Source organism: Oryx dammah, unplaced genomic scaffold, assembly GCF_014754425.2.
Source record: "Oryx dammah isolate SB20612 unplaced genomic scaffold, SCBI_Odam_1.1 HiC_scaffold_20, whole genome shotgun sequence".
NCBI classification, from domain to species: domain Eukaryota; kingdom Metazoa; phylum Chordata; class Mammalia; order Artiodactyla; family Bovidae; genus Oryx; species Oryx dammah.
In genome coordinates, this window is record NW_024070204.1 from 47,808,761 (window position 1) to 47,825,802 (window position 17,042).

Below are 17,042 nucleotides of genomic sequence, written 5' to 3' on the forward strand. Positions count from 1 at the left end.
ATAGTGATTCAGGTATTATTTTTCAGATTCTTTTCCACTATAGGTTATTACAAGATATTGAATATACTTTTCTGTGTTATATAGTAGGTCCTTGTGGTTTATCTATTTTATATGTAGTTATAGTCAGAAAACTCTTACCTATCAATAATTAAAGGTAGAATGTTAGAAAGTTTTGAGGTATAGCCTTGATTTCTACTTTCTACTGGAAACGATAAAATTATTCTACCAACTATCCTTCTGTCCCACTGCCAGAGAGAAAATATCAGGTTGGATGACATTTGATCTTATTATTACAATCATATAAGACACATCATTCAAGGTAATTGTTCGTTTTGCTAATAACCCAAAGTCCAGAGAACAGGTTTCTTCTAACAATAAGCAAAATTGACGGGTCTGGAATAAAAAGCGGACACCATTGAAACATTGCTATGGTACTGCCAAAATCTAATAATTGCTTACAGCTTAAGAATCTTGAATCCCAGCAATCCAGAGTAACTGTCCTGGATGTTTCTCAGGCCTTAGAGCAGCTGAAAGCCCAGATGATATCCAGAGAACTGGGAAGTGAATAAAATTTATTTTTCCTACCACTGATCTACAAGTGGCAGTTTCTTCTGTTTGCAGAGAGAATACAGATCATTCTCACTGTGCTTCTAAGTTCATAATAGTACTTTTGCTAATAATCAGCTGTTTATAAAGAATGTTTAATGCTGTAAAAAAATGCTGAGCAACAATTTTATTCTCTATCTGTTATTTGGCATGCCACAAAGCCAAACAGTTTTCTTAGTCAGCACTTTTAACCTGTATTTTTTTCCTTCTATGCTCTGGACAAAAGTAAATTAACTTGAATTTTTCCTGTGCTAATCAACTAGAGTGGTAAAGAATACAGGTTATGGAAGTAAACTGATTGAATAAAGAGTCTTCACTCTGTCACTCTACACACAAGTCACTAAATTCTCTGTGCCTTGGGAAGCCCAAGAATACTGGAATGGGTAGCCTATCCCTTTTCTGGGGGACTGTCCCAATTCAGGAATTGAACCAGGGTCTCCTGCACTGCAAGCAGATTCTTTATCAGCTGAGCTACCAGGGAAGCGCTATAGAAAATGAAGAGAACAGTACTACCTTATGAAGTTGCTGTAAAATATTTAGAACAATGCTTGCACACAGTAAGTATCCAATAATGTCTGCTGTAATTTCTAATATTTACTGAAATGGATTGCTTGATACTCTATTCAATACTTTGTTTAAAATAAACCAAAGAATTAAGAAGTGCTACTATCAACATAAGATATCACTATGCAAAGTAAACTGACTTTGCTGATAATGCTCTCCAAATTATTAGTGTAATTCTAATATTCATGAACTCAACAATGAACTGACTCTCTACTCAAGAAATCCTACTAGATAGTAATACACCAGTTTCATCAACTGATATCAGAGTAGCTACAGTAAATGAATTTCAATTTTAAAACCAGTATGTTTCTTGGGCTTTTGAAAATTCTGAGGTAAGGAACAGGGTTCAGGAGGTATGTGTTTGAATTATATGAATACATTTTAGTATAATTAACGAAAAGTATGTGTGTATGTATGTGCATTCACAGAAATAATGCTGGTACTTCACTCATTTTCTAGCGTTAACAAAAGACAGATTAATTAACTTAATTAAGGGGTAAAGTAAGACACTGAACAGCAAACATTGGCATGTATACTTCACAAGAGAAACTCTTGTCTGTCCATTATACCCCAGAGCCTAGAACAGTTTCTGACACATAACAGATTTAATAAATATGCATTGAATGAATTGTCCTCTTAGTGATCAATGTGTACCTCCATCAAAATATCAATTCAGTATCTCTGAAACCTAAACACATAAAAGCTTTAGGTGATGTTAGTTATGCTGTTACTCAGGTTATATTAGCTTTTCTATTCATTTTTCCTATGACTCCCATACTGGATAAACACCGAGGCTACAAACATTTATTATTTTTTAATTTTCTTTATCTATTTAATGTATTTATTTTGCTGCACTAGGTCTTAGTTGCAGCATATGGAATCTTAGTTCCCTGCCCAGGGATCAAACCCAGGCCCCCTGCACAGGGAACATGGAGTCTTAGCCACTGGACCACCAGGGAAGTCCCCAAATGTTTATTTTTAATAAATTAATTAAAATAAACTTTTCTAAGAAATTGATTTTTTTGGGGGGGTGCAAATCTTCAATTTATTTGTCCATATTTCCTAGCCTTGGTTCATTATTAGGAAGTTTAGTAAACAATTTATATATCTTAAATATTACTAACTAATATGATCAATGTTTAAAACTAAATTAACGAACTGAGAACAAAGGTCCTAGACTTCTAAAACAATCAGCAGTGATAGAGGTACTTGAAAATATTTGTTGATCATAAGCAAATATGGATACTGTGGATGTGAGCTATAACTGTGAACTGTATAACATGAACTAAATATTGTTTAGCTTACATTAACACAAACTTTTGTGGAGCTGTTCTTTTTTTACCTTACTGGTTATCAACAATTTAATAGTGGCTTAGTTAACCTAATGATTTTATGCTGGTCATATACCTAAAATAAATTTGTAGGTTCTACCTTATATCTTTTTTGAAAAAAGGTGATGAATAAAGAAACAAGGCAAACTTTCAACTCCAAACTACTTACCAGGGTTGCTATCATTGGTACTCGGTATAGAGTCTGTGTCATTAATGTGATGAATAAAATCTAAAAATTATGAGGAAAGCATAATTTAATACTGAGTGGAAGATATTAAATCAATCACCCTCTAAATTTTCTTCATCTATAAAAATCTTTTAAGATCTAATCCGTGGTAATATTATTTAATACACAGAACAAAGACTACTTCATTATTAACATAACTTCACCTTCTTCAGCTTTCTCTGCTTTATAGGAATGATGTCATTGGTGTCATAGTCTCATGGTGGAAAATTTTTATGAGTGAAGGTTTTAAAAACAAAACAAAACAAAAAAACCACCCAGAAGGCTGAAGTTAAAAGTCCTGGAATAAAGATAATGTGCACAATTTCTTATCCTATACTCACACTGATTTATGTAAGTAGTTATATTTTATATAGTAAGGTTCTAAAACCTGCAAAAGGTGGAAAGCCACTACTCAAGACACCTGAATTTATCTGAAAAAATCACTTAAAGTTTTGACAAAATATAGAACAGCTTTTATAAAGTGAAAGCTATATAGTAATTATTGATCACAGGTCCCACTAAGTTTTACTAAAAGTAGCAGCAAAATAAAAAGCTAATGCAGATACCTGGGCATTCATATCATTCTACAGTAAATGAGAGAATGGGTAAAAATATGTTTTTTATTTGCCTGAGGGAATTTACTTTATTCTGTTTGATGTTAGCCTTTCATAACCTTAGTAAGCATTAAAGAAAGTGATGTAAAACTTAAATAAGATGATAAAAAAAGCTAGATTAGATTTTAAGGTCATAAAGTAAGTTATATATGTGAATTATTCATCTCCATTATATGTGTCTCAAGATAGAAAAAAAGAAGTAATCTATGCTTAGGTTTTTATAACATCTCCATGGGTTATTAGTGATTCAAGATAGGAAGTTATGGATCTTTACATAATTACATAATTCCTGATGCCAAAGATTTACATAAGGCTAGTAAAAACCCTGATACCAAGTATACTAGGTTGAATAGAATTCTCCCAAATCCATGTCCACCAGGAAACACAGAATGGACCTTATTTGGAAACAGAGTCTGTGCAGACATAATCAAGCTAAGGTTAGGTTGTACTGGATTAGGGTACACCCTAAATTCAATGATGGGTGTCTTTAATAAGAACAGGAGATTTTTGGACATAGAGACACTGGGGGAAGATGGCCATGTGAAGACAGAGGGTGAGGTTGGAGAAATATTACTAAAGTCAAGGGATGCCAAGGACTGGTAGCAGCTGATTATCAGAAACTAGGAAGAAAAAGGAAGGGTTCTTCCCTAAAGGCTTCAAAGGCCCTACAGACACTTTGATTTCAGACTTATAGTTTCTAGGACTGTGAGAGAATAAATTTCTCTTATTTTAAGCCAGTTATGGTCATCTGTTGTTATTTCGTTGCCAAGGAAGTCAAGAAACACCTGGAGTAACAGGCAAATTTGGCCCTGGAGTACAAAATGAAGAAGGGCAAAGGATAATAGAATTTTGCCAAGAGAACACACTGGTCATAGCAAACACCCTCTGCAGCCAAACATGGAGACGCTCTATACAGTCAGCAAAAACAAGACTGGGAACTGACCGTGGCTCAGATCATGAACTCCTTATTGCCAAATTCAGACTTAAATTGAACAAAGTAGGGAAAACCACTAGACCATTCAGGTATGACCTAAATCAAATTCCTTACAATTATACAGTGGAAGTGAGAAATAGATTTAAGGGACTAGATCTGATAGACAGGCTGCCTGATGAACTATGGACAGAGGTTTGTGACATTGTACAGGAGACAGGGATCAAGATCATCCCAAGAAAAAGAAATGCAAAAAAGCAAAATGGTTAGCTGAGGAGGCCTTACAAATAGCCGTGAAAAGAGAAGCGAAAAGCAAAGGAGAAAAGGAAAGATAGAAGCATCTGAATGCAGAGTTCCAAAGAATAGCAAGGAGTGATAAGAAAGCCTTCATCAGTGTTCAGTGCAAAGAAATAGAAAAAAAAAAAAAATAGAGTGGGAAAGACTAGAGATCTCTTCAAGAAAATTAGAGATACCAAGGGAACAATTCATGCAAAGATGGGCTCAATAAAGGACAGAAATGGTATGGACCTAACAGAAGCAGAAGATATTAAGAAGAGGTGGCAAGAATACACAGAAGAACTGCACAAAAAAGATCTTCATGACCCAGATAATCATGATGGTGTGATCACTCACCTAGAGCCAGACATCCTGGAATATGAAGTCAAATGGGCCTTAGAAAGCATCACTAAGAACAAAGCTAGTGGAGATGATCGAATTCCAGTTGAGTTATTTCAAATCCTAACAGATGATGCTGTGAAAGTGCTACACTCAATATGCCAGCAAATTTGGAAAATTCAGCAATGGCCACAGGGCTGGAAAAGGTCAGTTTTCATTTCAATCCCAAAGAAAGGCAATGCCAAAGAAAGATCAAACTACTGCACAATTGCACTCATCTCACACGCTAGCAAAGTAATGCTCAAAATTCTCCAAGCCAAGCTTCAGCAATATGTGAACCGTGAATTTCCAGATGTTCAAGCTGGTTTTAGAAAAGGCAGAGGAACCAGAGATCAAATTGCCAACATCCGCTGGACCATGGAAAAAGCAAGAGAGTTCCAGAAAAACATCTATTTCTGCTTTATTAACAATGCAAAACCTTTGACTGTGTGGATCACAATAAACTGTGGAAAGTTCTTCAAGAGATAGGAATACCAGACCACCTGACCTGCCTCTGGAGAAATCCGTATGCAGGTCAGGAAGCAACAGTTAGAACTGGACATGGAACAACAGACTGGTTCCAAATAGGAAAAGGAGTACGTCAAGGCTGTATATTGTCACCCTGCTTATTTAACTTCTATGCAGAGTACATCATGAGAAATGCTGGGCTGGATGAAGCACAAGCTGGAATCAAGATTGCCAGGAGAAATATCAATAACCTCAGATGTGCAGATGACACCACCCTTATGGCAGAAAGTGAAGAAGAACTAAAGAGTCTCTTGATGAAAGTGAAAGAGGAGGGTGAAAAAGTTGGCTTAAAGTCCAACATTCAGAACGAAGATCATGGCATCCGCTCCCAGCATTTCATGGCAAATAGATGGGGAAACAGTGGCTGACTTTATTTTTTTGGGCTCCAAAATCACTGCAGATGGTGAATGCAGCCATGAAATTAAAAGATGCTTACTCCTTGGAAGGAAAGTTATGACCAACCTAGACAGCATATTAAAAAGCAGAGACATTATTTTGCCAACAAAGGTCCATCTAGTCAAGATTATGGTTTCTCCAGTAGTCATGTATGGATGTGAGAGTTGGACTATAAAGAAAGCTGAGTGCCAAAGAATTGATGCTTTTGAACTGTGGTGTTTTAGAATACTCTTGAGAGTCTCTCGGACTGCAAGGAGATCAAACCAGTCCATCCTAAAGCAGATCAGTCCTGAGTGTTCGTTGGAAGGACTAATGTTGAAGCTGAAACTCTAATACTTTGGCCACCTGATGCCAAGAACTGACTCATTTGAAAAGACCCTGATGCTGGGAAAGATTGAAGGCAGGAGGAGAAGGGGACAACAGAGGATGAGATGGTTGGATGGCCTCACTGACTCAATGGACATGAGTTTGAGTGAACTCTGGGACTTGGTGATGGACTGGGAGGCCTGGCGTGCTGCAGTCCATGGGGCTGCAAAGTCGGACGTGACTGAGTGACTGAACTGAAGTCATGTGTGCCTCTTTTGCAACATAAGGACTGTAGGCCACCAGCTTTCACTATCCATGGTCATTGTCCAAGCAAAAGTACTGGAGGGGTACCATGCCCTACTCCAGGGTATTTTCCTGACCCACGGATCGAACCCACATCTCTTATGTCTCCTGCATTGGCAGATAGGTTCTTTACCAGTGTCACCTGGGAAGTCCTATATATGTTTGAATGTATATACTAAATACAGATGTATGCATATATATATGAATCATTCAAAAAATAATAACTAGAGAGGAAGAAGTTTTCATATTCATGAATGACACAACTATCTAAATAGAAAATCCAAGTGAATTTACAAAATTATAAGCAATAAGAATTCAACACATTTGTGAGATTCAAGATAAATAGTAAAAAATGAACTAGGTTCTCTTTTAATGGCAACAAACGATCTGAATTTTTTTATAATAGAAAAATACATCACTACTTTCTGGGAAGATGGAAATGTTTCATGAAGGAGGTGTGAGTTACATGGATGTATCCATTTGCCAAAATTATATGGCCAAGATGTGTATATTTTAATGAATGCAAATTCCATATAAAAAAGAAAATAGTATTTATTATGATATAATAATAATATTATATATTCTATTATATATAATAACTATATTAGTTGAGGTAGAGAGTGAGTATAGATTGAGATCATGTTTTCTAAATGGATACCATTACTTAAGCAGGAAAAAAATTCATTCCTAGGAGATGCAAACAATGCTTAAAACATCTTTTGGAACTTAGAAATATTTTATGTTAATTAGAGAATCTGAAGGAATATATTCACCCAAAAATAAGGTTTGGGAAATTAACATACATTTTATATTTGTAATCAACATAGAAACCATAGAAAACAAATTGAACCAAGTATATCTCCTAGAATCATAAATATTACTTTTTACTTCATTAATTCCAAGTCTAGAATTTAAGACTGAAACCAAAACAGTATAGTAGTTATTATATTTGAAAATAATTATGCTAAAGCATATGATATGGATACTTACTAAAAATAAATTTTCCAGTATTAAAAAGAAAATTAGACATAAGCACCCAATACACTATCATTGCTCCAATGAGAGATACCAAGGAGAAAAGAAGACTTGACCACTGCCCAAAGGAGCCAAAATAATATCTGCAGACATCTGGATACTCCCAGGTAGTGGTATCCACTGATGCTAGATAAAATATAAAAGGGGAAAATAAAATTAGATGTCAATTATATATTCCATATTCATAAATTTATATTCTCTAAATTGATTCAAAATATTTAGCAAAAGATTATGGGTATTTTACCACCAGGCATTAGACCATCTTATGAAATAACAGTAATTAAAACATTAGATATGGCAGGTCATCACAGCATTGTAAATCAACTATATGTCAATAAAAAAACAAAAACAAAACAAAAAATTTTAGAACAAACATATAAGAAGTGTAGGCCAATGAAATAGTACAGATAATCTGAGACGTGGTGGTGGCAGTGGTTTAATCACTAAGTCGTGTCCGACTCCTGCGACCCCTTGGACAGAGGAGCCTGGCAGGCTACAGTCCATGGGATTCTCCAGCCAAGAACACTGGAGTGGGTTGCCAATTTCCTTCTCCAGGGGATCTTCCCAACCCAGGAATCGAACCCAGATCTTCTGCAATGTAGGTAGATTCTGAGAAGTAGATTAAGGTAACTAATAACAGCAAGTGATAACCAAGGCTAGAAAAAAATCATCAATATGGGATAGAAGACAATATCCAATATTTGGCATGCTTAATAATAATATAGAGAAATGTTTTCTTGAGTCATAGTTTATATAATATGCCAATTAAAATTTCAGACAATGAAGGAAGTGGGGAAGGGCAATAGAGGAGTGAAGGATTAAGAGGAATGAACTATTATGTATAAAATAAGCTACAAGGATCTACTGTATAATATGAGGAATATGGAAAATATTTTATAATAACTATAAATGGAATATAATCTTTAAAAATTGTGAATCACTGTATTGTACACCTGTACATTTAATATTGTATATTGACTATACTTCAATTAAAAATTTCAGAAAATTAATTTGAAGAATTTTAAAAATAACTGAAAATTTAGATGACAATATAAAAATAGAAACTGAAAGACTGTCCTTTTCTATCAACTGAAGAAATAGAAACTACAATGGAAAAGATAGCCAGATATAAACAAACTAATATGATACAAAAGCCATTTCAAATACTGAATACGAGAGAAACTGACAAGACACAATAAAGGGTTAATTGCCTACTTCATATAAAGAATTTAGGAGATCTATAAGAGCACCAAGGGGCTTGTGGATAAATGGGAAAGGGATATGAGGAAATAATACAATTAAGAAAAACATACCACTGCTTAGTAGAGACCAAAAAACTGGAGGCAGAGCCTGGTTTGTTGATTCTCATTTGCTGAGACTGACTGAAATAATGTTCATCTATTTAGGTCCTCAACTACTTTAAAACAATCTAAAAAGGTATATCCCTGATCTAGAATTTATAGAAATGAGTGGACATGCTGGTACAACTTTGAGAATTGATTATAAAGGACTCATTGCTCACATTTTCATATTTACAATTTTCACTTTTAGGAGATGCCAATATCTAGATCTTTTGGTAGGGATAGGTCAAAATGAGTCACAATTAACTGATAAGAATCATAAAATTCTCAATTTAGTTCTGGCAAAGATCTTATTTTTAAAATCTGACTTTTTAAATTATTCTTCTGAGGAAATTAGCACCAAAGTAAATGCATTCTGCAAAGAACAAGCCTCTCAGAATTTCAAAGGAAGCCACTAAATTTATTACCATATCAGTTCTGCCAAATGCTATGAATTACGAGAAATAAACCTTTAGGCAGAAAATAGTTAACACACTTGTGAAATGTGTGTTATCACACATCAGTGATCCACCTCAACATCAATTCTTATTAATATCCACATCATTCATTTATTTTTACAATGGTAAATTCTTACATATCATAGATCTTGATTTCACTACTCTGTAGCAGCAATAAAGTGTTAGAAGGCCCATCAGCATGATGACACACATTCCAGTAGTAAACCCAGCCTGTTTAAAAAAATAAAAATATAGAACAACATATATCATGTCAGAATAAATTAATATGCAACCATATTAAGTTACCCTAAACAATTATCATAAAAATCTGACAGCTAATGTAAAACTAAATATAATAATCTATTTCTTTAATAATTTTATATAGACTTATTTAAACTTATAAAACTTACAATACAAAGAAAAAAAATTCTAATACAAAGTGTGCTGAAAATTATATTACCTGTTTTATGCCCCAAGGAATACTTAGTATAGATGTTCCCAGCATGGTATTCCAAATCATAAAACTGAAAGCAGAGTAATAGTAGTAAAACATAAAGTTTGACTCTTCAAATATTTTAATTAAGACAAAAATTAAAATAATCAGTAATTTTTATTTACACATAATTTAAGTTATGCTCCAAAAAGTAGTTTAACTCACATGGTTACTAAACTGGTGTTTTTACCATATCCTTCAGTGTAACATTGAAGTTTATAAGCAGAACCCAATGGGCTATAGACATAGCACTCTTCTGGAGCTGGAACTACATGATCTGGGGCAATCTGGTTAAAAAAAAAAGTAAAGAAATGTTAGAACCAGTAAATGTTCAACACAGGATATTTCCTATACAATAAAGTACCTGACTACAGACACATTTCCAACTATCAGGAACAAATAAACAGTGTGTACCCGATTAAAACATAAAAATTACTTTTTAAATATAGTAAGATCTAAAGGAGTAAGAGTTTAAATACTATAAATAATAAACTGTTCATCTCAAATGAGAATGAATTCTTAGAATATGCAATCGTCAAAGTATTTTTCTCTTTACTTTTAAGAGACAGGAGGAAGAAGAGCCACAAAGACTGAAATTAAGTAATTCTGGATGGAAGGGATTGGGCTTTAAGTGAGGAGAATTTTAAGACTCAAGTGGTCATTGAATTCCTAAGAAGGGAAAGAAAAGAATAAAAAACATAGACTATTTTTCTTTTAAATGCTTTGGTAGTAGAAGAAAAAGGTAAGCTAAAGTGGCCACCTCATGCGAAGGGTTGACTCATTGGAAAAGACTCTGATGCTGGGAGGGATTGGGGGCAGGAGGAGAAGGGGACGACAGAGGATGAGATGGCTGGATAGCATCACCGACTAGATGGACGTGAGTCTGAGTGAACTCCGGGAGTTGGTGATGGACAGGGAGGCCTGGCGTGCTGCGATTCATGGGGTCGCAAATTGCTGGACACAACTGAGCGACTGAACTGAACTGAAAATGGCTTAAGGAAAAGGCAAGACAAAGATTCTTAAAGACAGGAAATGTAAACAGTAGAGATGGAACCAATAGAGAGAGGTTGAAAACACACAGGAAAAGAACAATTAAATATGTATATATTTCTCACACATAGCTCCCACTTGACCCCGACACATTTCTTTCTACCTCCCTATTCTGGGAGTTAAAAGAAATACGGTTTCCTGATGGAATTCTGACCATCTCACTGAGAATTGTCCTTTGAGAATATGCAGTCCTTATATATAATATTAAAGACATAAGAACTGACTGGTATAAAGCAAGAATCTTTTGTATCAGTACTTACTACATAAATCTACAACTTTGTGCTAGGTACAATGCTAGGTTTAGCGTTCAAGAAAAAATAATATATGGCTCCTAACTTCAAGAAGTTTAAATTTCAGTTAGAAAACATATAAAACAATTATATAAGGCTATAAGAATAAAAAGTAAGTGTTCAATTCTGGAACACAGAAATGACAACAATAATAAAAACAATAATGGGGACTGGAATAGTTGGGAAAGACCTCAAGAAAGTGACAGAATATTAGGCTTCAGTAGGGAGACAGGATACGAACTGGTGCAAAAAGAAAGAATATCAAATCCTTCTCTTTTTATGCATACAATTTTTGGTGCCTTGTGGGAAAAGAATGTCTTGAATGCCATGCCTGTGGCTTTGTAAACAATTATTTCTATAATATATTACAAAAGCATATATAGAAATAAGTCTGCTGCCTTCTCTTTACCCTCAGTCCTCTAGGCTCTGAGCTCTGCTGTCTTCTACTATGGAGTAAAAGAAAAAAGGGGCAGGACCATGTCTGTATCAGGCAGGAGATAAACTATGGTATCTACCAGAGCAAGTTCAGAAAAAGTGAAAATCTAAAGTTATCAGGGATAGGATTAAAAAGCTAGAGGATAAGAAATTATTAGGAGATATAGAGAAACTGGGAGACTGGATCCCACACTCTGTCGGTGGGCCTAGGACAGTGCTTTTCAAACTTGAATATTTTTGTGATTCACGCAGAAAATTTGTTAAAATACAGATTTTGATTCAGTAGATCTGGACTAAGGGCTGAGTGTCTGCCTTTTTAACATGCTCTCAGTGATGCTGGCCTGTGCAGGCCACATATTTATTAGCAAGCATCTGGGAGATGTTGGCAGTCAAATGATTTACTACCCTTCACCAATTCAGAATAAAAATATTCAGGTAAGTGGGGAAATTATCCAAAATAAAAAGTTATAACTCTGCAAAGACCTGACACCTGTGGTTTCATATTTCTCTTCCTTTAAAAATCTTTTGAGAAAAATAATTTTGGGATTCTCAGAAAATGAGCATGGATGTATACACACAATCATTAAAAATGGTCATATCATATTAATTTTAGACCACTGTTTATATACTTTGATTCACTAGACTCATCTCATTGTCAGTTAAAAGGGATTCAACTTGGTGTACAGTGCTGACAATTTCCAGGCAAACAACATACACTCAGACTTAGACTGGCTCAGCTGGTATCTCTGAAGTTTGCTTCTGAGAAAACAGCCTCTAGGAGGTCTGAACTAGACTTCTACTCCCCAGAGGGCTTAGATAATTCTGATATGGCACTAAGACTTTACCATAACTACTAATGTAAAGACCTAGAGTAAGAAAAAGTGAAAACATTGGAGGAAACAAATGATCCCACCCAGAATATTTTGAAAGTTCCTACCTTGACTACACAAAAGGACATCTTAGGACTTCACAAGGCCTAATGTGCTCAAGTGACTAGCTCAGTCCTTGCCCCTTGTAAACATCTAGAATGTTGAATTCCCTTCTCCCTTTTTATCACCTATAAAAATCATTTTTTTCTCAAAATGTTTCATTCTTCTTTAAACTTTCAAATTTCTGAACATCTCATATGTGGTAATTTTTATAAGCATGAAATTACTTATATAGCTTTGAACCTAAGATAATAATACAGATTTAATAAGAAGATCTAGCCTTCAATCTGATTTTTTACAGTCTCTTCCTATGGGCAGTTTTTACATTTTAAATGATTCAAAAACAAAAGCAGAAAAGAATATGCGATAGTAGGTGGACTGCAAAGCTTAAAATCTTTAATAGCTGCTCTTTGACTCTTGTTTTTAATCAGAAAAGAATATGCGACAGTAGGTGGACTGCAAAGCTTAAAATCTTTAATAGCTGCTCTTTGACTCTTGTTTTTAATCTATAATATATATATTTGTGAAAGGTATGTATAAATTTCAGTTTCTCATTCCTGTAGAAAATTTCTCAAAACATTTTCCCCTTATAGCTACAAACTTAAAAATTGAATAGACTAAGCACAACTTATTATTTATTTTATTAATCAATGATCTAAACTACTTCAACAGTTCCTCCTTCTCAAAGATTTTATGATTATGGATTAGCAGAATTCAGTCTAACACATCTCTAGGCTGTTGTAAACATAAAGAGATTGTTTCAAATTTCTCTATGCCCGGCTAATAAGAATGAACTAGTCTGAGATGTAAGATGTATTAATTAGTATCTTTGACTTTCCATGATGCCATCCTTGGAATATGGCCAGCAAAAAGTTCAACCACTGGGAGTTGCCCTGACTTATGTTCACTGTTCACTTCAACTTAACCTTAGACAATCAGCAATGCTTTGCCCCTTACCAGTGCCCTGTCTGCAGGAGCAGAGAGCCGGCTGTAGTAATGAATCCTCTTGTTCATGGCAGAGGCATGGTCGCTAACCCTCTGAATGACATCATTCACACTGACGATGTTTGTGGGCTCTATATAGAAGGGCCTAGAGAAGGGAATATACACTTGACAAAGAACGTTCAGGCAGAAATTCTGGAAGTCAGCCATTGAAGAAAATGACTTCTTGTCCTCCATTAGAAATGGGATGTACCAAGGCAAGGCATTCACTTCTCACTTTTGGTGGGAAAAGAAAATGTCACAAAAGAAGTATTATCCAATCTACAGAATAAAGCTTTGTTTCATAAAGTTCTTACTTTAAACACACTTTTTTAAACTTAAGGAATTTAGCAACAGAGGAGACATAACAGAAAGAGCTTCAATCAGTTATCAAAAAGAAATATAGCAGCTGTCAGTTTTCAACAATGAAACTTAGGCACAGCTTTGAATATTCTCTGAAAAACGTTTGGCATTGAATCAGAGAGATTACAGACAAAAACATTCCTCTATTAAAGAGTCTCTACTCCTTTATGGGCCAAAATTACTTCCTATGATAAACGCAATTCCTATTTCTTGGTTCATGTACTAAGGATTAGTGATCTCAACCATCTCCCTTATGAAACTTATCCAAAGTACTATCAAATGGAACATCAAGACACTATTTTGTCTCATTCTACTTTTCTTAGATTTCAGTAACATACCATTACATTACTATTTATATGCAATGCTTTCTCCTTATAACTGTGTCCCAATCAACCATAGATTCTGGTTTTCAATCATCATGTTCAGTCATTAACCCATTCAGTTCCTTACTGAAACTCCCTCCATTTGCTTTCTTTCCAGCAATAAACTACTTTAAATGGAAAGATCTGCAGGGGTGCATGAAATGACTGTATTCCTCAGATCCCTTGAAGTTACAAATGAACTGTCTCCCAAACTGTATATAATTTGCTATTTCAGCTTGTACACAGATCCAAAATAATAAAGGGGGAAAAAAGCCAAGAGATTTATCACTGGTTCCTGGTAAGTCTTCTACATTTATAGTTCTGAAATAAGCTTAAAATTTCTTAAAGTATGATAACCATTTTTGGAGACTGTTAATCTAATCTTGTGGGAAGCACTTGAAAAACCAAGTGACTGGAATTTTAGTTTATGCAGTTTTTCCAAATAACTCTGTAATATTAGAGAAGTTAAATTTAGCCTAGTCTCTCTAGTTAGCATAGGAGAAGGCAATGGCATCCCATTTCCAGTACTCTTGCCTGGAAAATCCCATGGACGGAGGAGCCTGGTAGGCTGCAGTCCATGGGGTCGCTAAGAGTCGGACACAACTGAGCAACTTCACTTTCACTTTTCACTTTCATGCATTGGAGAAGGAACTAGCAACCCACTCCAGTGTTCTTGCCTGGAGAATCCCAGGGACGAGGGAGCCTGGTAAGCTGCCGTCCATGGGGTCGCACAGAGTCGGACACGACTGAAGCGACTTAGCAGCTCTAGTTAGCATACAGTATCTTTGAATCGTTTGTTTATTATTTACTCTCCACCATAGCACCTAAATATGGTGGGTACTTTCTAGTTCAATTCAAAAAACATCTAAGAGCATTTCCTAGAGCAAATAAGTAGATATAGAGATCAATATGATATATTATCTATAGTAAGCATATATTTGCTAAATGAAATCAGTGATGCCAATAAATCTCAAGGGGATACACAAAAGAGTCAGAGGCCCAATAAACTATCCCTACTTATAAATTTGGTAGCCTGAGATAATTACCACTCTTTTGAAGGCATTAGGTGTTCTAAATAATTTACATCTCTACTGTAGCACTCAGTAGTATTTAAAAAAGCAATATAAAAACATATATGTCTGGGAGACAGTGAGGGGTCACATTCTACAGGACATTCCCTTCTTGTTTTGTAAGAATGATATCCCACAAAATTAAAAAACAAACTACAGCTTTAATGCCAACATAAAGCAGAGCTTTAAGCTAATCAATGATAACTAACAGAGATTAATAAATATGACATTGATAGAGATGAGGATGTTCTACTCATAGCTTATTACTCTGAAAATTCAATGGTATTAATATTGAATATCAAGCACTAAGTTGGCTCGAAGGCCTGTTGAAAAGTAGTCCAGGAAGTGTTCCAATTTCTTGCCTCCTGGCCTCTTACAGAAGTGTTAACTGTACCAGTTTAGTTGGCTTGGGTACTCAGAGAGCAGAATGACTCTGAAAGTTTTTCTTTTTCAACAGTTTTCATCAAGATGCTGAGTGCCTGTTCAAACAAATATTTTGGAATCTTTTCAATGCAGATTCTCTTTAAAAATATACAACTCAGCATATTTTAACTGAATTATTAGAAACATATGCTTTTAGCTTTATCTGAGAAAGCAAAAAAATATGAATTATATTTCTAAATTGAACTTTTGTTGGATTTGAAAACACTTTTAAAATTGAAACTATACAGAGAATATTCAGAATAAAACATTTTTTGAAACTCTTTCTTTTGAACACAGTTTTACATGAATGCTCCCCATCAATGGTACTTCTCATTTGAAATACAGCTCAACTGTGTCACACTGGAAAGAAATTATAATATTTCACACACAAGTTATGTTTATCTCACCTTAAAAATATTTATGGTCATGCTACAGAAAAAAAATGCTTTTAACATTCAGCAAAATTTTAAAAATGTGACTCAAAACCTTGTATTTTCATTTAATATACTTATAAACAAAGAAACCTTATTTCTACCTAACACCTTTTCTAGGTTCCACTCCTTAAATTCCTTAAAAATTTTTGGCTTTTAAATCTGTCTCCACCCTTCTACTGACCAGTTACGCTTCTCTGAAATTTACTAACAATTCCATGACTCTTAAGAAGGTTCATTCTCAAAATGAAGACTCTTGATTTAAAACTATTTCTTTATTCACATCTCTATGGAAGATGAAATTCTCAAACACTTACCAAATTGCAACTGTTAGAAAATGAAAAGAGAATCAAGTATTCACAAAAATCCCATGCAAATAAACATTCAAAATAATGAACCCACTGTACTTGTTTCTACCTGTTTGGTAAAACACTGTGTCTGCTGGGCAGGTTTGCATAAAGAAGACAGAAAAGAAGTTAATCAAGCCATTGTGCCTCGATATTTACAGCTACAAGAAAAATATTGGTAATTTCTGGCTTGCAGACACATTTCTTGCTTCCCCTGATGCCTAAATAACATTTTCACAAAAACTCTTCCCTATGCTCCAACTTTACTCAATGTCTCCTATTAGGGAAATTAAAATGGAGGAAGTCTTGTTCAGACTTCAGAAGCAGGAGAGCAGGTCTCTGACCTGCTTCTGACCTGCCTGGGTACTGCCCGGATTCCATGCCTGCCTGCAAGCACTGCAAGTCAGGCAGCACTTTAGATAAGAGAGCGGGTTTCAAAATTCTTGAGCCCCTGCAGGTCTGGCCAATACCCTGGGGTCTAGCAAAATTCTGTGACTCCCGAGGTGAAACAAACAGCATTGTAAAAGTTAAAAAAAAGTCAGAGCTGCATTTTTGTGTCTGGAATTATAAGTGGAG

The 17,042-nt window shown here is 35.0% G+C and overlaps 1 protein-coding gene across 6 annotated transcripts in view; it reads right to left on the minus strand.

Moving 5' to 3' along the window:
- SLC38A9 (solute carrier family 38 member 9) overlaps positions 1-17,042 on the minus strand; it is a 91,674-nt gene that overhangs the window by 41,924 nt on the left and 32,708 nt on the right. For 4 of the 6 annotated variants that reach the window (XR_005724808.1, XM_040262541.1, XM_040262543.1 and 1 more), the window contains exons 3-8: positions 13,447-13,579; positions 9,951-10,072; positions 9,753-9,816; positions 9,430-9,523; positions 7,450-7,620; positions 2,671-2,730 (exon numbers count right to left, since the gene is read on the minus strand). Coding sequence is in view for 5 of the 6 variants with exons in the window: in XM_040262541.1 (XP_040118475.1) it covers positions 2,671-2,730; positions 7,450-7,620; positions 9,430-9,523; positions 9,753-9,816; positions 9,951-10,072; positions 13,447-13,579 (644 nt within the window). In the remaining variant the exon portion in view is untranslated. Of the gene's footprint in view, positions 1-2,670; positions 2,731-7,449; positions 7,621-9,429; positions 9,524-9,752; positions 9,817-9,950; positions 10,073-13,446; positions 13,708-17,042 lie in introns of all 6 variants that reach the window. The other 2 variants (XM_040262544.1, XM_040262546.1) reach the window with 1 other exon arrangement.